We start from the raw sequence: 19,722 nt of genomic DNA on the forward strand, positions 1-19,722 counted from the left end.
GACATAGAAAGAACATATTAGTCCCCCTATAATGACCTATCTCTATATAAGTTGAGACTATTGCTCTTGAATGAAAAAACTACTCCTTAATTAATTAATTTATTTGTAACTGCGGTATTTTCTTTTCCTTTTTCTATTTCCTATTCCCCATTTGGCGTTGCGTATATCACACAATGTTGCGAAATCGTCGTTAATTTGGCTTTCAATCAATGTTTATTTAATTTATTTCAAACCATGTCAAATCAAGTCACACTGCTTCTATTAGCGTAGTAAATAAAATTAATAATAGAAAAATCGGTATAGTTAGTTTAATTTGAGTTTGGGTTGGCTAAATGCTTTTGAGTGTGTGGTTTAACAACTTTTGCTTTACCAGTCAAGAAGACTCACAAGTCACAACATACAAAGCTATACACACCCTTAGACAGGGATGACCTTTATTTACTATCAGAATCCAAAACCCCAAACTCTCTCTCTTCTCTCTCTCTCTCTCTTTCTACCACACACACACAAACAGAAACTGGGTACAAGCAGGTGAGCTTAAATTAGCAAAAGAGGGAGAGAGAGTTAAAGGCAGTATATAGGGCGCCTTTTCCTTTATCCCTTCACTTAAAGTTGACGCCAATTCTGGTGTTATTTCCATGGTTAAAGCAGGTTTTATACCCAAATCGTATCCCACCTCCTCAATTTTTTTATTTTTTTTAATTTTCTATCTCTTTCCTCTCATCTCTTTCAGTTTTCTATAAGAATAGATTCCGGGTTCAAAGATTGATTTTTTCTCTCATTTTTTTTTTGGGTTTGAAGGGTTAATTTGTTTCCTGATCATGCACATGGATCATTCTTGAATCCTCTTTTTTGTTAAAACAATTACTATTTGATGGCGTTAAGGTTGGAATAGTGGGAAAATATACTCAAAAAAGGAAAAGGATTTGTTTGGTTGAGCGATGAATAAGAATAGTCAGCTGGGATCCGTGAGCAGCTCTGATCTCATCGATGCAAAGCTGGAGGAGCATCAATTGTGCGGATCCAAACAGTGCCCCGGCTGCGGTCACAAGCTCGAAGCCAAGCCGGTACGGATAATATTCTTCGCTTCATCTTCAAGATAGGAATTACTATTTGTTTTTTTTATTTATTTCATTCATTCATTCCGGAATATAATTATTCTTTTTTTTTTGGGATGATAAATTGAGCTAAGTGCAAGTATTGATATGTTGATTGTTGCAGGATTGGGTGGGCCTACCCGCCGGAGTGAAGTTCGACCCGACCGACCAGGAGCTTATCGAGCATCTCGAAGCCAAAGTCGAAGGCAAGGACTCCAAATCCCACCCCTTGATCGATGAATTCATCCCCACCATCGAAGGCGAAGACGGGATTTGCTACACTCACCCTGAGAAACTTCCTGGTCACAACCACCTTCATCTATCTCTCTCTATGTGTTTGTGTGTGTGTGGATTCATTCAACAAGTTTGGTTTTACTAATGCCATTTTTCGTGGAACTATGAATTTTTAGGGTTTTTGTTTTCTTGTGTCGTGATTTGTTGCACCTAAATAGACCTAACTTTGATTTTAATATTTTGCAAATTAAATTTTGGCAGGAGTGACAAGAGATGGATTGAGTAGGCACTTTTTCCACCGGCCGTCGAAGGCCTACACCACCGGCACGAGGAAGCGGAGGAAGATCCAGATGGAATGCGACTTGCAAGGCGGCGAGACGCGGTGGCACAAGACGGGCAAGACGCGGCCGGTCATGGCTAACGGCAAGCAGAAGGGCTGCAAGAAGATCTTAGTCCTATACACTAATTTCGGCAAAAACCGGAAGCCGGAGAAGACGAATTGGGTGATGCATCAGTATCATTTAGGGCAGCACGAGGAGGAGAAGGAAGGAGAGCTCGTCGTCTCCAAGATTTTCTACCAGACTCAGCCTCGCCAGTGCAACTGGACGGAGAGAGGAGGCGCCGCCGCCGCCACTGCCGGAGAGAGTGGGAGCTGCTCCTCTTCTAAAGAAATGATCCCTCAAAGAGATGATTTCTCAGCTTCAGTCCCGACTTATACCGGCATTGATATTCATCAGCTCAAAGCCGATCACTTCGGATATCTCCCTTACAGAAATGAGGTATCTATCAAATTTCGTTTTTATTTAATTTGTGACATAAAATTTATGTGTGGGGCAGCATTGTTGTCTGTATAGTAAAAATTGATGATACAAAGAAAAGAACATGTTAATTCCCATTGCTTGTGCGGAAAGCATGAAAATCATATGGAAACTTTCCTGATAACAACAGGCCGATAGTAATTCACCCAAAATTAAGAATGTATAGATTAATTAGCTAATGAAAATTTGCATCAGCAGGCTGGGAGCATAGGAGGAGAGGCTTCAATTGCAAGGGAAGGAGCAGGCACGTGCGAAGAGCGTGACATGGGACAGCATCACGTGACCACCCATGACCACCATCACCATATTGCCGCCACCGCGTTTCACATAAGCCGGCCTTCGCACTCCATCTCCACCATCATCTCCCCTCCGCCTCTACACCATACCTCGATTATTCTCGATCAAGATCACCCCTTTCATGTCCCCCGAATCATGCTCCCCAATGAAAATTACCAGGTACTCCCTCCGTCCCGTAAATACTAGTACTATTTTCTTGTATTAAAATGATAGTACTACTCCATATAATCAAGAGTGAAAGCTACAACATAGTTTCTTGAAACAATAAAAGAAGTTACTGAAAACAAAACATGCATAATGAACCATGCAATTCTGTGTCTGACAATGATGGCTCTCCAGTCAGATAAAAAGGTAAAAAAAAGGCACAATTCCTAGTTAGTCTCTTCCATGCTTATTAATAAAATTAGAGTTGAGAGTCTCCCATCTTTTAGCAGACAATGCATGATCATATACATGATTGTGTTTGAATGGACAAACAAAATAAATAACAATATTATCTTGCTGAATAGCAACAACAACAGCAACAACATCATAAAATTGGGGGAAGGTCTGCATCTGGATTGGAGGAACTCATCATGGGATGCACCTCAACTGACATGAAAGAAGTAAGTATTACAATTTTCACCTTTTTTGACTCTCAAATTGCATGCTTCCTATGTGTCAATTTGGGAACTCCTTAAAAGAAAAAGGTGGACTTAGATATCAAAATCTGCTCCCTAATTATATTTGTAGGGCTACATATATATTTTATTCCATTGGAAATTTTTTTAATATTATTCAAATGTGATGATTATAAAACTAGAAAAGAGATACTAGAAGCCTTTTCTTTTTCTTTTTCCCACTTTATCTTCTTTTTCTTTCCAATCTAGATTTTTAAGGTGATCTCCACCCCATCTACCTCTTCAATAAAGAGATAATTTGGTGAAATTAATCTCGTATTGTGTTTAGTCCTTTTTCTAATTTTCTTGATTTTTTTATCCCTTTTTTTTCTTTGCCAAAACTTTCTCTTGCTTGAGTCATATCATGTGCATGTATGGCTAAAATCTGATAATTAACAAAGTGTGAAACCAAAAGCCATGAAGGGCGGAAGCCGAGGCAAGAATACTTTTTTTACATCATAAATAAAAAGTAATTAAATGGTGCTCACTTAAACCCTTTAATTTGTTTATAACCTTTTTGTAACACTAGTAGAATTAGTAGGAACGAATATAATAAAGACAAAGAAAAGCTATATCATTAGATGTACTTTAGAATATAATTAGAAGAGTTATACTCCTATATAATACATAAATTAATTCATATATCTATAAGTTAGAATTAAAAAAAGAGAAGAGGGGTTCGTCACCCCAAAACTTTCCTTTGTGGTCTTGGTATCCTAGGAAAGAAAGAGACAGTTTTTTCAGTTATTACTTATGCCTAACTCACTGCTCGGAATGAATTTTGGTCAAGTTCCACATTCATAAAGAGGGTTTTTAGGTTTGGTGTGTCAAGATCGTGTCGCCCCCTTTAAATTTCTATTGATTTATAAATAAAATGAGAGGATATATAGTTTCAGGTGTCATGCCGGATTGTGTTTGTTTACTCCTATAATTATATTTTGAATATGAATTTATGTGTTAATTGCAATTTACACACATAGGGAGAGTAGTGTAATACTAATAGATACACCAATGGTGTGGCATTGCAGGAGTCATCAATGGCGAACCAACAAGAAGCAGAATGGTTGAAGTACTCGACATTCTGGCCCGACCCGGACAACCCGGATCATCATGGATAGAAACAAACACCCATAAATCATTACCATAATCATTACTTGTAAGTGCTGCCAAGACCAATATACACTATTGTTTTTCTTCCTTTTCCTCTCCCTCTTTTTTACTCTAAATTTCAGGGCTGAACTAACTGTTCAACAAAAAACACATGTTGCAAAAGCAAGAAAAAGAAACAAAAATAAAGGAACCAAGAAAAAGCCGCCTCTCTTCTGACAAACACAACACAATACAACACAAAGAGAAGATAGAAAGAGAGAGTGATAGAAGCAAGGAAAGAAAACCCCCATGTCCAAAGCGATAAATTCTTGCTGCATCAAAATCATCACCATCATCATCATTACATTACTATACCGTCTTTATACTATATGTTTATTCCTTGTTATTATTATTTTTTCATTTTTAAGTTAAATTTTTTTTGTACTACAATTTTTGTCAATTGTGTTACACAAAAGAATTATAGATACTTTTAGAACACAATATTGCAAATGGAAACTGTGTTTATAGTTTTTTTAGTATCTAATTTGATGTTTCATTGTAGTCATGACATGATTAGATGTGCAACCTTATTACAGTTCCTTAGGACATTTAACGTATGTTAGGTGAATTAAATATTTTATATTCCCTAATATTATACGATGACATTCAGTTCTAACAACATAATTATAGCGAGATACAGTACAAGAGAAGTAAAGATGGTGGAAAAATGATCATGAAATGTAGTGTAATCTTGACAGTATGGCGATGGGCCATAATATATTATCACATGCAGATTTAATCTGAGTTTGCTACTACCTTCGTCCCCGATTAATTATCATTCTTTGATTGGGCACGGGTTTTAAGAAATGTAAAGAAAAGTTGGTTTGAAAAGTCAGTAGAATGTGAGACCCACTTTTTTATATTGATTTTATAATAAAATGTGAGTGAAATAAGTTGGTGGAATGTGAGTACTTACCATTTATGGTAAAAAATTAAATGTGACAATTATTGAGGGACGGACCGAAATGATAAAGAGTGACAATTAATCAGGGACGGAGGGAGTATAATATAATAGTACTAGATTTTATTATAATTTAAGTAGGTGAAATGAATTATGATGTGGTAAATCATTATAACTATTCCCTCCTGCCACAAAATAAGAGTCCTATTTTCTTTACAGTATTTTAAAAAATATGAATTGAAAATAATAGTGGAACGTGAGACATACTATTTTTATAATGAAATAAGAGCTGAATAAGTCAATTTAATATGTAGCATATTTCAGTTTATATTGTCAGATGATGAAGTATTTATTAATTAACTGCACTTATAACTAAAAATATTTTAAAAAATAATCATAAGTATAAACCCAATGAACATTTAATAATAATAATAATAATAATAATAATAATAATAATAATAATAATAATAATAATAATAATAATAATAATAATAATAATAATAACAACAACAACAACATACTACTACTAGTATTTGGAATAAGTTGAGAACACAACAAATAAAAAGCCCAAACGGAGAACTGAAAAGTAAAGAAACACAAACATAGATATTTTTTAAAATAAAACTTAGTTGAATCACTCCAATTGAGTTGGAATTGAAACAAAATATGATGGGTGTGTAGCTAAACTAATTATAGGAGTACTAGCAAATAGTAGTATGTGGATAGATGAGTTTTAATTAGGTAGTGGCCCTTTACAGTCTTTATATATTACAAGATGCCATAGATTTTTGGTAGCACATGAGATGCGACCAAAGCAAGATAACTAGTGACAAATTATTATGGATCTCATTATTCAAGTAAATAATATAGTGCTCTTTAATTGCAGTTATTTCCATTTTTGTGTGCTCTTTAAATCTACTTTAATTATTCTATTCCAGATTCGAGCTTTTGCTGCAAATTGCTTCTTCTAAATATGCTTTACTTAACGAGAGAGGGACATAGATATGTATACGCGTATGTATATATATATATATATATATAGTCGTCTTTATGCTTGCATGTAGGAAAAAGCATGGAGACATGCAGTTTCTAAAGGGATAAAGATGTCTGATTTGGTGAACATATTATATATTTTTACCTATTTATTTATTCTCCTTACGAATTTAAGGACAAGATTTTGTTGGCCTTTATACATTTTTAAAATAACACCCATCCAGAATCTCCACACTCACCGGAATATCTCAATTCTCATTTCATTTCTTCTCTCAAATTGTAATTCCTTAGTCGCTCTTCGTTTTATATTTTACTCACTATGTTTATGTAAATCTTCTAGTGACAACTTTGAAAACTAAAAATTCATATCAATTCCCTAATACATTAATATCAGTCGACAGTCGATATCAATTCACAAAACATATCAATTCATGATATGTGTTGTTATGCCGACTAATATTAATGTATTTGCAATTGATATGGTTTTGTGTTCTAACTTTAAATGAAGTTATGAAATGAACGTGTATGTGTTATACTTAGTAGGCTGTAGACGGTAGAACCCCAGTCAATTAGCCTTGGAAAGTTATGTTACATTCAAAGTAGCATCCAATGCAGAGTATTTCTTTTCTTCCCTTTCCTTTATTTTAAATGATTATAACAACAATTATATAATTATTATTTATATTTGATAATTTGTCAGTCTAAAGAAGTATTCTAAGAACTTTGCAAGAGAGCGAGTGGTTCCAATGTGTCTTGAAATGGAAAATATTTTGAGTCTATAAATGACCAGTTATTTTATCTCTTGGAAAATATAAAAATCCGTGGTCCAATCCAATGTTGGAATCTCTAATTAGGCGATTCCATATTTGTAGCGTCGAGTCGAATTCGTATGATTTGGGTACATGAAAATGAAATTAAACAACGCGTGTAACATAGTAGTAGTAATTTGATTTGGTGGTAGTTGGCATAATTCACGTATATTAGAATTAGTTTAATTCAACCAAATAGTTAAACCATCAATCAAGTTTGTGTAAAATATAGTATATTGTGATATATGAGCCGCAAGTTCATGTCGAATATAGGTATGAAGGATATATCGAATTTGATAGATTCTTGCTACAAGAAAGGAGAGAAATAATTTGATGGCGCTGTGAGACAAGTGCTGTGTGACTTTCCACATGCAATAGAAAAACATAAAATTATGTTCATTCTATAAAGTCTATATTCATTTCTTTCGCTTTTTTGAAAGATTTTGATGCTTTTAAATGACATACTACTATATTTATACTGGCTTCCCCGATTCTTCACCTTCGGTTATCGCCTTCCAATTCTGAGACGATGCGATGCCAACATTCCAATTCAAAACTGTATTACTATCATATTTATAATTTTATTGATATTATAATAGTAGAACTTTTATGAATCAATTTTCTACTAACTTGTTAGGAACAGTTGTCAATCTATGATAAGGGTGGGTGGGACCTTGGACAGGTGAACGATGGCTCGCATTAATTGTTCGAATAATTCATCCATTTTTGAAGCTATTCGCCAATATTATAATGATAAGTGATTTAAGATAACATACATTGTCGTGATGTGTTTGTTTTTTTCTTTGTAAGTTTTAATTGTGGTTGAATTCATTATATAATTGTGACGTACTAATATTTTCTAAGAAAAATAAATCAAATCGAATTAATTCAACCAGTGGAACATAAGCTCAACAAAAGATTGAACTGTCCTACATAAAAATCTATTGATTATTTGCTCAAGTTCACTAATATCTAATTCTATAGGCTTTGAGTTTTCACTATTGGTAATCTACGTGTGATATCTAAATTAATTTACATGTAATATAATCAAATCGACTTGAACTGAACCTAATTCGTTGTAAACTCGATCAATTTACAACAAGCTCAAAACTACTTGCTATTTACAATATATTAACCAAATCCAGATGAAGTATATACTGAATTCGCAATGGGATTCAGCACAAACTAGAAAAAAACAAGGGGAGGAAGCTGTGTTGAGTCGAGCTACAGCTAGAGCTTAGCAATGTATCGGCGTGACTCAACTCAACTCCATCTGATATATATATACATACACAAGCAGACTTGTGCCGTGACACTTTTTTTTATTTGATCTTCCTCTACTTGTGAAACGTGGGATTAACTTACAGGCGAGCTTCTCAAGTAGAGGTAAAAGTCAGCACGCACGTGCTTCAGTCAACTGCCTCATTACAGGTCCATAATTTCCTGTAACCCTCAGAGACGCAAAGAGGCAAGACAGCTTAGCCATCATAGGACTCGTGTTCAACCTTCTAGAAACAACTGCAAGCTCCTTGCCAGAGTTGTCGTTACAAGGACTGTCATACCCTTCCAGATCAGCTTTTGTGATTAGCACAACATCCCCAGGTGTGCATACCGTTCTTGAACCCATGCATTGCTGCTGATATTCTTGCACTGCCTGAGATTCAACATAATGACATTTAGGTTCAGAAATCTTGAAAGCACCATGAAACGAAAAGTGCAGGGACCCAAATTGCAATTCCATATTGGGATTGGGTATAGTATCCTGCATACCTTCCATTGGATTGGAGCTAATAGCACCCTGGGTCTTCTAGATCGAACATACTCAAGTGCAGCAGCAGGTGTCATATGCTTATAGTGAATCTGAATATCATAGAAACTTCTTAGTCTCTAACGTAACTTCAATTGACATTTTTCTGTTCAAAAAATAAAATTGAACGAACCAGATAACAGAGAACAATGGTTGTGCTCCTTCCTCGCCCGGCTTTGCAATGCACATATGTTGTTTGACCACTTAAAGCATTTCCTGCAAACGGAAGTTGTTAAAAAACTCATGTAATCCAGATGCTACTACTGACAAACCTCACACAATTATATAATTGACCAACATAGCATGGAAAAGAATTAAAGGAATTACGCACTGTGAATGAAATCCACTGCACGGTTAATATCCCCAAAAGAAGGAGCAAAGAGATAATCCCTAGTAGGGATGACAAGATGGTCTATCCCATTAGCCTGAAAAGCGATGACAGAAAAGTGAAATAATTAAGAGAAGTACGGACAAGAAATTGAAGTTTTATCCCTAAGGTCATTTACATTACTATTACAACGGCAGACATGCCTCAATTGTTAACATCCTCACTGAAGAACAATTTAAATGTTCTTTCTTCAAAACCATAAGTATCTAAAAACCAGATAAGGGTGCTAAAGAAACTTTCATTGCTCCCTAAGCAGCACAAATAATGTACTAGAAGAGATTTATGAAGTTCGAGGTGATACTCTTCTTCCAACTACAGGCCAAAAAGAAACTAAATCTAACACAGGAAAATGGATATATATAGCATGACATGCAAATTTAGGCCAACCAGATTAGAGTCATCATACTAGTCCAACAGTTTCCAAAAATGAATTGAGATATAAAAATTTAGATAAACCAGCCTTGGCTTCCTCACTGCCCAACCATTTCGAATAAAAACTCATGCAACGTGCAGAAGACCCTTATGACGATCAGAACCAAGGAACAGTGAGCATAAGACGTGAAATTGCAACCCCAAATTCATATATCCTGGAAACTGACGGATACAACCTGAGTTTGCCACTTACATAGTACAATGATGTTGGGACCAGAGTCTCATAGGGCTCATTCAGAGTAATTACACCGCCAACTCCAAGATGCTTCAAACGAGGTACATCCTTTGGAAATGGAACAGCGCCTAGCAGTAGATACTAATTTTCAACACAAAAAAAATATGTACTCATTATGTGTATGACATGGATCAAGTGGATATACCAAATCGAATAATGAAAAACCCAATCCAAAAGAAATGAATCACATTCAAGATCAGTTTAACAAGCATCATCAACAAGAGTTGATGAAACAGGAAAAGATAACCTCAATATATCACTGCATATAGCCAGCCATATACTGCGCAGGTCTACAAAAATAGTCATGTTTCTCTAATCTATTTATAGTAAGTTTTCTCATGAGGTGGGTCTGCTTTCCACTGACACCACTTCACCCACTTTTCCAATACCAAGACTCTATTTTTTGACGGGAGATAGTAGTAGTTGTTTTTTTCGGCTATTATCATGATTCATGCCATTCCAGTCTAACAAGGTAAATCCCAATTCATAAAATAAGCATGGCAAAAGTCATAAAATTGAAAATGCAAAACTAGATCAAAGGGAATAATTATACAGAGTCATACAAGCAAAGTAGAGATACTGTTCAGGAAATAAATAAATAAAAAGTTGGTAAATTTGATCGAGAAAAGCCACACCTGGTCGATTTGATCCCACCACCGGAACTCCGCTTGAATTTTGTTGCGGAAGACGTTGTACAAAAGGGTTGGATAGAAGAGGATCCGAGCCCCAGCTCCGACTAAAGCCCTTTTTGCGTCAGCCCTAACCGTGATCAGCCTTGTTTCGCTATTTCTGCTACGCTTGCTCTCTATAATACTCTCCGCGCCATCATCGAGCTCCTCGATCTTCATCGCGATCAATAGAACATAAAAATTTCAGGGAATTGAGGGCAAACACGGAGGCCAGAATCACAATCAGAGAAAGGGGATGAAATTGCAGAAGGAGTGAGTGATAATTTAGAAATTTGAGTGAAAAAATAGCATGATCCAAGGCGAGAGGAGTGAGAATTTGAATGATCGGGAGATGATAGAGCGAAGATTGTGGAATCGAGGAAGAGAAGAGGTGGAATGTTGAGGATGAGAATGCAAGTCAAAAGAGGAATATGATTGGGCGATATGAACTGCTTTTCTTTGCTTCTTCTATTATACTCAATCTTATTATTTAATCCATTAATTAGGTTTATTAATACGTACTAACGCACGGATCAACAATAGTACAACCTTTATTTAATGGTTGAGATTAATTGAATATTGTGTATTTATTCAAGAGTAGAAATTTGAAGCCAAATGAAAAAGGGGTTAGTGTTGAACTTAAAAAAGGTTAATGACACAGATATTGTGAAATAGTAGGCATAATAAGTTAATAATGTTGTCCAGTTTGTAAAGGAAAGGGTTTTCATTTGTTCCTTTTGGTAAGTAGGCAGAAGTGAATGCTCTCCATGTAATAATGGTGTTATCTTGATGTGAAAGAGAGGTGTAACTAACTGCTATCTAACCTGAAATGAAGGTAGATATTTATGCTAAAAACAAACCACAAACATGAACACAAGCACTATTATTAACTTGAAATAAGGGTAAGCGTGGGGTACCAACATTCAAGTCTTGTGATGGCTCGTGCATGCCATGAGTGCACAAAATAAAGCTATAGATAAAAGTAATTGAGAGGGGTCTATTTTGCTTCCTTTTTTTAATTTATGCATGATGATTTGGACATATACGTTTGTTTGCATCTGGCCTACTGTTACCATTAAAGTTTTTTTGGGTGAGGTGGGATTATTGAAGAATTTGATTGTTTTCTTTATCTCTATCATATATTTTTTAGTTTATCCTGTTAAAAATATTATAGTTTTACTTTTGAAAAAAGTTATCTTTTAAATTAATATAAAAATTATACTCCCTCTGTCTCAAGAAAGATGATCCCTTTTTTGGGCGACATGAGATTTTATGCAAATTTATTTTGTGTGTTGAGAGGAGAGAGTAAAGTAAGAGAGAGGGAATAAAGTAAAGATAATTGTGTTTCTATTTTAAGTAATGTGTCATTTAGTTGGGACAAACTAAAAAGAAAAGTGGGTCATCTTCAATGGGACGGAGGGAGTAATTTCTTTTTTTTACTAACACATACTCCTAAAACAACATTTTAAAAAACTAATAGTATCATTTTATAGATGTAACATGTTTTGCAAAATGGATAGAGTATAACACAAGCGGGTAATAATACTTCTTCCAGTCACCCAGCAGTCGATGGGCCCATATATTTTAAAAGACACACCTAATCCTGTCATAGTATATACCTGGCCCAACTTGACTCTAAATTTAATCCCACGCTCTAGACAACGAATTATTCATTAAACACAAAAGTAGAAGCAAATATGAACATGTATAACTAACTAGGTAAATACATCATCTCTAATACTCATGTTAACAAAAACTTCATTGAACATCTTAGAATTTACTGTTTCGTCATACGTTGATTATTGATATTAATCCTTTATAACATGTGAGAAAAAGAAAAAGAAATCCATCTCCACAAATTAAAAGCTGGTAAATTATTTGAAGACATATTTATTGTGGAGTAGAAGTAAGTAGTTATAGAGACAATAACATCTATTTCCAGTTGAAGGGCCATCAATGAAGCAACCTACTTTCCTCAAACATACAACACCCAATTCCTCTCACTACACTTACACTTACACTTACACATGAAGAATAGTAGCTGCCTCCTCCCACTCCTCTTCCTCCTCCCCATCATCGTCGTTAGAGCCGCAGTTATTGTCGGCGGAGGGATTACCGTGGGCGGCGGAGGCGTCTGGATTGGCGGCGGCGTCAACCCTCCCACCTCCGCCTCAAAGCTGGCCGTCGCCTACGCCGCCCTCCAGGCCTGGAAAGCCGCAATTACAGACGACCCCCTCAAGATCACAGCCTCCTGGAACGGCCCCAATGTCTGCTCCTACAGAGGCGTCTTCTGCTCCGATTCCGTCAATTTCATGGGGAATTCAGCCGGCGTTGTGGTGGCCGCGATAGATCTCAACCACGCCAATTTGCAGGGCACTTTGGTTAAAGAGCTCTCCCTCCTCTCCGATCTCTCCCTCCTCCACCTCAACAGCAACCGCTTCAGCGGCGCCGTGCCGCCCTCGTTCAGAAACCTGGCGTCGCTCACCGAATTAGACCTCAGCAACAACCGCTTCTCCGGCGGATTCCCCACCGCGGTTCTCTACATTCCAGATCTCGTCTATTTAGACCTCCGATTCAACAGCTTCTACGGTCCGATTCCGGAGGAGCTATTCGATAAGAAGCTCGACGCTATCTTCCTCAACAACAACCTCTTCTCCGGCGAGCTGCCGCAAAATCTAGGGAATTCTCCGGCGTCTGTGATAAACCTGGCGTACAACAAGCTGAGCGGCGCGATCCCGTTCAGCTTGGGGTACATGGGGATCAAGGAGATCCTGTTCCTCAACAACCAGCTCACCGGCTGCATTCCCCAAGGCGTGGGGATGTGGTCGGACCTTCAGGTTTTGGATGTGAGCTCCAATTCACTCATGGGGCATTTGCCGGATTCTCTGTCCTGCCTCCGTAACATCGAGGTTCTCAATTTGGCGCGCAACCAGCTCTCCGGTGAGCTGCCGGATCTGCTCTGCTCGCTGCGGAGTTTGATTAATTTGACGGTCGCGGCGAATTTCTTCTCCGGCTTCAGCCAGGAGTGTGACAGGAATGCCGGATTCGGGTTCGATTTCACGTTCAACTGCATTCCGGGGAGGGAGCTGCAGCGGCCGCAGCCGGATTGCACGGCGATTCCCGGCGGCGGTCTCAGCTGTCTTAGAATTCCTGCGGCGAGGCCTCTTGTATGCGGGGTTTTGGCGGGGGCTGAGTTCACTGCGAATCAGCCACCGTGAACTGTAGTGGAAAAGTCATGATTTTGGGCTTTTCCTATTTAATTATATATATTTTCCCACAAATGTGGGATTCGGATTAATTTTTAATTTGTGTTTATATTTTGTGTCAGCTGAGGATATTCTCATGTAGCCTGTAGGATTGATCGTTACTAATTTAACTGCGTGGATTAAGAATCCTAACCTCATTATGGAAATATTCTACGTATAAAATATTCCTCCATTCATCTCATTTCATACACCTCATATTTTTCAACTTCTCTCCAAATATTGTCAAACTTTGTTAAAACATTATGGAAATTGATTCTCAAATTCTGAGCAATTCTTTACCACCAACCATCTCAATAACGTTTGTTGGATACTGAAAAATTAGGTCTCAAAATTTCAATGAGTAAGTTATTTATAATTTAAAACATTGATACTTGAACAGTAGTAGTAATTGATATATAGAGGTGCTAGCTATATTATTATACATTAAATTGTGTCCCAAAAAAAGCCAAGGTGGTCATGCCCACAAGAAGTTATTTAAGAAACTTTTTATTGTAGGTAGATGTGAATAGTTGGATTTATTATAGTACAATAAACAAAGATCTTATATTAGTCTAAACTTTTAATATGCATACTACTAATAAATGCTCCATGTTGAATTAATTATTTAGTAGTATTATAAGTTTTAAAAATAAAAACAACTAATTATAAATTATTCTATAATAGTTAGAGAGGCGTTCGAAATAAATTACCAAAAAATGTTAAACTTCGTTGAAGTCGCAAATATTTACAGTGGCCTAAAATGCAGTCATAAAACAAAGCAAGGAGGCTTCCCTTCATCTGACCTCAAACTGCCAATGCATATCCTTATTTTTTGAATCAAGAAAGTTCCGTGAAAAGACCTGGAAATATTTGCAAGACCAGTAGCTGATACTTGGAGCAGAATATATATGACTTCTCTCCATACTAGGCAATGTAGTATAAGGGGTTCGGTAATTTGAAGGATCGTCTTGCCACAGCGAATCCTATCAAGTCGCTCCACTGATCTCCGGAGCTCCCATGTATTATGTAACCTGCATCCTCTATCTCCTTCCTCTTCTCAGATTTATACACTGTTGCCGGCGTACCTTCATCAGCCTTTCCCCTGTTTCATCCATGAATGTATGTTACTCACAAATTCAGCAAAGACAAACACCTGTCTTGTGTACATCTAATTGTACGGTGCATCCATACGAATTAGGGTAGTCGTTTTAATCCCCAAGTTGGATTTAAGTAGTGGGGATGTGCCGTGCATCCACATAGAGTGTGGTTCTTCTGCAAACTATTGAGCTTAACAACATCGTATTAGAAGCAGGTTTATGTTTATTTACCTGAGGATAAGCTTTTCCCAGTTGTTGAATCCAGCATACATTAGATTACGCTCGGTAGCGTGCCTCTCATATTCATCCCGACCAGTCAGCAGAAATACTGTGAAGCCTAGCTCCTGAAGCTCCTTGTACAATCTCAAGCTAGGGGCTATTGCAGGAGCCTCAGCCAACTCTACCCATTCGTTGAAAGCATGTTCATCAAATTTCTCCGACCTGCCCCAATGGAAACAAGCATGTTGAATGTCAAGTGATGGTAAACATAGGTTCGAAATCAAGACCAACAATTACAGCTTAAAGTAGTCCGTGTTATGAATGCAACATAGATTACGACAAGCCACAGGCTTAATTATCCATGTTTTCTGGCTTTTGTAAACACCATTAGAGCAGCACTTGCAGAATGGTCCAAACAGAATTTTTAATGGCAACGAATTAGAGTCTGATTTTTTTCTCGCTGGTTCGAATTTTATTGTACAGATGGATTGGATTGTTCTCTCCAAAAGAAGTATACCTTCTACACTTTGTGCATACCTATCCTTATTGACGTAACAGCAGAGCTTACATCTCAAACTAATTTCTCCTAAAGTTTCTGTTCACAGATTTACCACTGGCATTACAAAGAGTCACATAGATTTTGAGGCATGTAAATGCTTGGATACAGATGAATAGGATTCTTCTCTCTTATGATGTATACCTTCCATTTAGTCATGTTAAAAGCGCATCAGTTCTCTATGTTATGCTGACATTTTCAAGCATAACCTTTACCACTTTACTTACACTTACAAATGTAATTGCAAGGATACAAGTAGAGAATTGACGTTTCTTTACCACATTGGTTAGTGGGTACCAAATGACAGATTTTCTGTGAATTTTTCCTCCGCATCAAATCCTCCTATGTCCTATCACAACCTCACCTTGAACGAATCACACCTCAAACTTTTTAACTGATAAATGAACAAAAATTTACTCAAACCCGAGATCTTTGGCCTCTTGTATTAACCACACTAACACTAGGCCAACACATGCACACGACCTCAAACTTTCTATACCTAGGGCTATAGCAAATTGTTATATTCAGTCATTCAATGACATGTGTGAAGAAGATAGTGCACAACTCATGGGGATGTACGAAGAAAATGGTTCTGTTCCTACAAATGATGCAGCTCCACTCGACAAGAAACATTCTGAATATGAAAAATAAACACACATACGAAGATTCTAAACTATAATTTATAAAAGCAGGACATAGAATGGAATTGGACAGAGACATTAACTGTCCAACAAAAAGCATGTTTGAGTTACTATGTGCGTTCAGTTTCTTTGGTTTATATGAAAACAGTTTAGTCCTAATAGGCCTGGGCCATGGTGATGGCAACCACGTGTCCAGTTAGTATGGGAACAAAATTTGGGAAAGTAGGCCCCGATTGCATAAAAAATGTATATTTCCTATAAAATTATAAAAATTAATATATTACTAGTGTCATATGTAGCTCCCATTATCCTTACTTTAAAAGGTAAACGGGGAATGATAAACTTTCGAGCTTAAATAACTAGCACCATTGATATGCCTAATAGCAATACACAGACTCCCAGTCTTGAATACATTTCCATGATAGGGTGAGGTTTCACAACTTCATAATAACTGGCCTCGTACTCTCTCATTTTCTCTAGTATCACAAGCATTATTGACTACCAGATAAACATTGAAAGAATCAGACAACCCGAAGATAAATTATAAAATTGGAAACACATACTTGTGAAAGAAATTAGGCAGTAGTAAAAACTTTGGTGTCATTATGTGTTTGTATAAATTGTGAAGGAGTAGGAATCTTATCATTCATTAGTTGATTGCTGTAATTAGCTGAGAGGAGACAACATGGACAAAAAGAGTAAGTCAAAAATATAGTGACAAAGAAGGCAGGAGTGAGCTTTGAGGTATGGATGATGGATAATGGTGCTCAAAAATTAAAAATAGTCTTTCTATCCTTATAAACACATAGATGTTTCATGTCAAGACCATCATATATGTTGCTGAAACCAGAGAGTCCTACACTTGTCATACAATATTTCCAATACTTTACAACCTACACTTGAATCTGTTACCAAGTTTTCATTAAAAATGCCACACACTTTGATAGAAGCCAATGATCTCTCAAGAAGCAAGTGCCATAAAAGACCATCAACATATGCCCTTTGTTGATTGTTCATGCCATTTGAAAGCACACAGATAGTAGTCCGTTCAGCATTGACAAAATACATGATTGAGCATTTTAATCTTCACTTATCACATGGATCTCTCCAATCCAACCCAACATGAATCAATCAAGTTAACTCAAATTAATAACCAACTGCTTCAGTGAACAATCAGCAATAGACTATTTGATCGATCCATAGTGTTCTTCCAAGTAGATCTAAATCCACAACAGCTGAGATCAGACTGAGTGATTAAGGAGAAGAGGTGGTTACCCGAATCCATTGGCGGCGTAGTAGGGCACATTGGAGAGCAAGGTCTCGTCGATGTCGAAAACCCAGGCGTCCCTCCCGTCGCCGGAGATCCCAATCTCCCTGGCGTATTCCGCCGCATTGGCGGCCACGGCCTCCAGCTCGGAGGCGTAAAGGTCGCCGGTGATGTAATCCTTGACGAAATCGACGCACCTGACCGGCACACGCGTCCACGCGCCGGCGTCGTTGGTCTCCACCGTGAAGCGCCAGCTGCTGCAGTACAGGTGGTCAGCGGCCAAAAGGATCTTCTTCTCCGACCTCATCTGAATGATCGAAGGGGCTGACCAAGTGGGCCCAGCGGCCAGGATAACCATGAGGGTAATCAGGATCAACGCCATGTTGAAAAGCTCTTCTCCTGCTTAAGAAAAGTGCTTTTCGGGTTTTCCGGTTGGGTTGATTAGTAGATTTTCGTTTGGATTCAAGAATTTATAATGTCTTTTCCCTTTTTTGTTTTTTTATAATAAATGGCTCTATATTTTAATATTACTACTCATACTATCAACTCTAAATAACAATTTTTTTTTTTGTATCCTACTTAAATTGACATAGTATGTCTAAACAAAAAAAATAAAACACTAACACCTCTACTTTTCTTTTACTTTTAGTCTATAGACTTTTCTATACGACTTACAAAATAATACTTTTCTTTTACTTTTAGTCTTTTCTATACTACTTACAAAATAATAGTCCACTTCTTTCGTCCCTTTATAGTAGAGACATTTCTTTTCGTAACACAGAATTTTAAAAAAATTGTTTTAAATGAGTTAAGTAAAAGGAGAATAAAGTAGAAAGGAAAAAAAAGGTAGAAAGATGAAGATAGAGTAAAGTACTTTTTTGCCAAAAAAAAGGAAATAACTCCGCTACAGTTGGACGGACAACCCAAAAAGGAATACGACTCAACTACAGAGGGACGGAAGAAGTATATAAAATCTCATATCGAATAGAAAATGTTCTACTTAAAATAGGACAAAAGGAGCTACTCCCTCCGTCCCGCCTAAGATGACACGTTTTCCTTTTTAGTTTGTCCCAACTAAAATGACACATTTACTTTTTTAGAAATTTTCTCTCTCCAATTAATACAGTCAACCACTTTTTCTCACTCCTATTAAAATATTCATCTTTCTTTATCTATCTACTTTAATACTTACACCCACCTTTTCTCTCTCCAATTAAACACTTTAACCAATAATATCTAAAATCCCGTGCCGACTAAGCAATGTGTCATCTTAACCGAGACAGAGGGAGTATAATTTATTTTCTGACAATAAGATGAGTAATTCTCATCGTATGTCTAGCTACATCATCATCATCCCCTTCAACCTTCAATTTATACGTCATATCACAACTCTTGCCATTACTGGCCAAGCTAAATCACAACTCTTAAAATGAGTGGTGAAGCTAGAACTTTTATAATGGACGACAAACGTCGACATCAATTGTGGAGTACTCCCTCCGTTCCATAGTAATAGGGGCGTTTTTCTATTTTCGTCCGTTCCATAGTAATAGAGTCATTTCCCTTTTTAGTAAAAGTCAACACATTTTTCCACACCTACTTTACTCTCTCTTACTTTTTTCTTTCTACATCTCTCTACTTTTTTCATTCTCCACTTTATTCTCTCTTTACTTAACTCACCTAACACAATTTTTTATAATCTCCGTGCCGAAAAGTTTTGCCTCCATTACTATGGAATGGAGGGAGTAATTTTTTTCAATGTTGGCCTCGTTAAAAGCAGCTATGACATCAGCGGTCGAGATTACAATCCTGATTTTTATTTCGGTTTGATTTTGTGTATTTTGAATTGGTAATGCAAAAATCAACAAGAGGTTATTTAATTTGCAAAATTATATCCTAGGATTAAATATGTATTATGTTTAGTTTATTAGATTAGAGTGAATTTCAAAAATAGTCCTCGGACTATGGGTTTATCTCAAAAATGGTCTCTGAACTTTAAAAATATCACCTGTAGTGGACTAAGGGTTTATTTCAAAAACGGTCCCTTTGCCTGTTTCGAGACAAAAATGCTCTTGTGGAGGGTTTTGGGGGATTTGGGCAATTTGGTCTTTTTACACTTTTAACATTTTAAATCTGATATTATTTCAGTTATGTACTAAATCTGATATTATTTCAAAATTATCATTCTTCTTCCCTTTTGTCATCCTTCACTT

General features: G+C 36.8%; 4 protein-coding genes across 8 annotated transcripts; 2 read left to right on the top strand and 2 right to left on the bottom strand.

The window, feature by feature from the left end:
* The first annotated feature begins 437 nt into the window (after positions 1-437).
* On the top strand, positions 438-4,738 carry NAC075 (NAC domain containing protein 75). Of its 5 annotated transcripts, none has more exons than XM_048090131.2 (7): positions 438-1,067; positions 1,222-1,399; positions 1,593-2,110; positions 2,345-2,605; positions 2,956-3,051; positions 4,134-4,261; positions 4,338-4,738. In XM_048090131.2, the coding sequence occupies exons 1-6, from the start codon at positions 942-944 to the stop codon at positions 4,221-4,223; spliced, it is 1,269 nt and encodes a 422-aa protein (XP_047946088.1). In that variant the 5' UTR covers positions 438-941; the 3' UTR covers positions 4,224-4,261; positions 4,338-4,738. The 5 variants fall into 5 exon arrangements, with proteins under 5 accessions (XP_047946088.1, XP_047946090.1, XP_047946089.1 ...); XM_048090133.2 differs by having other exon boundaries at positions 4,379-4,738; XM_048090132.2 differs by having other exon boundaries at positions 438-651; positions 886-1,067; positions 4,134-4,738.
* Positions 4,739-8,049: 3,311 nt separating this feature from the next.
* On the bottom strand, positions 8,050-10,941 carry LOC125197418 (phosphatidylglycerophosphate phosphatase PTPMT2-like). Its single transcript, XM_048096155.2, has 6 exons — positions 10,455-10,941; positions 9,778-9,900; positions 9,096-9,189; positions 8,898-8,980; positions 8,728-8,817; positions 8,050-8,611 (listed from the first exon to the last, which is right to left on the bottom strand). Exons 1-6 carry the CDS (start codon positions 10,665-10,667, stop codon positions 8,351-8,353), a joined length of 864 nt encoding a protein of 287 aa, XP_047952112.1. The 5' UTR covers positions 10,668-10,941; the 3' UTR covers positions 8,050-8,350.
* A 1,467-nt stretch (positions 10,942-12,408) lies between these two features.
* On the top strand, positions 12,409-13,785 carry LOC125193228 (uncharacterized). Its single transcript, XM_048090989.2, has one exon. It carries the CDS (start codon positions 12,515-12,517, stop codon positions 13,703-13,705), a length of 1,191 nt encoding a protein of 396 aa, XP_047946946.1. The 5' UTR covers positions 12,409-12,514; the 3' UTR covers positions 13,706-13,785.
* Positions 13,786-14,434: 649 nt separating this feature from the next.
* On the bottom strand, positions 14,435-17,964 carry LOC125192613 (acid phosphatase 1-like). Its single transcript, XM_048090239.2, has 3 exons — positions 17,521-17,964; positions 15,061-15,270; positions 14,435-14,834 (listed from the first exon to the last, which is right to left on the bottom strand). The coding sequence occupies exons 1-3, from the start codon at positions 17,892-17,894 to the stop codon at positions 14,657-14,659; spliced, it is 762 nt and encodes a 253-aa protein (XP_047946196.1). The 5' UTR covers positions 17,895-17,964; the 3' UTR covers positions 14,435-14,656.
* Between the last annotated feature and the right edge of the window lie 1,758 nt (positions 17,965-19,722).

This window comes from Salvia hispanica, chromosome 4 (genome assembly GCF_029641045.1).
Source record: "Salvia hispanica isolate PSC_SH4W2 chromosome 4, Shi_PSC_v1, whole genome shotgun sequence".
In the NCBI taxonomy this organism is placed as follows: domain Eukaryota; kingdom Viridiplantae; phylum Streptophyta; class Magnoliopsida; order Lamiales; family Lamiaceae; genus Salvia; species Salvia hispanica.

What these genes read in the sequence shown, in the direction of transcription:
- LOC125192613 (XM_048090239.2), bottom strand. Translation starts at nt 17,894, where the DNA reads ATGGCGTTGATCCTGATTACCCTCATGGTTATCCTGGCCGCTGGGCCC. An exon ending in TACGCCGCCAATGGATTCGG is followed by an intron (nt 15,271 to 17,520) that starts GTAACCACCTCT and finishes CCATTGGGGCAG; the next exon opens with GTCGGAGAAATTTGATGAAC. An exon ending in TGGGAAAAGCTTATCCTCAG is followed by an intron (nt 14,835 to 15,060) that starts GTAAATAAACAT and finishes TGGATGAAACAG; the next exon opens with GGGAAAGGCTGATGAAGGTA.
- LOC125193228 (XM_048090989.2), top strand. Translation starts at nt 12,515, where the DNA reads ATGAAGAATAGTAGCTGCCTCCTCCCACTCCTCTTCCTCCTCCCCATC.
- LOC125197418 (XM_048096155.2), bottom strand. Translation starts at nt 10,667, where the DNA reads ATGAAGATCGAGGAGCTCGATGATGGCGCGGAGAGTATTATAGAGAGC. An exon ending in CCATTGTTCTCTGTTATCTG is followed by an intron (nt 8,818 to 8,897) that starts GTTCGTTCAATT and finishes TATGATATTCAG; the next exon opens with ATTCACTATAAGCATATGAC. An exon ending in TAGCTCCAATCCAATGGAAG is followed by an intron (nt 8,612 to 8,727) that starts GTATGCAGGATA and finishes GTTGAATCTCAG; the next exon opens with GCAGTGCAAGAATATCAGCA.
- NAC075 (XM_048090131.2), top strand. Translation starts at nt 942, where the DNA reads ATGAATAAGAATAGTCAGCTGGGATCCGTGAGCAGCTCTGATCTCATC. An exon ending in ACAAGCTCGAAGCCAAGCCG is followed by an intron (nt 1,068 to 1,221) that starts GTACGGATAATA and finishes TGATTGTTGCAG; the next exon opens with GATTGGGTGGGCCTACCCGC. An exon ending in CCTCAACTGACATGAAAGAA is followed by an intron (nt 3,052 to 4,133) that starts GTAAGTATTACA and finishes GTGGCATTGCAG; the next exon opens with GAGTCATCAATGGCGAACCA.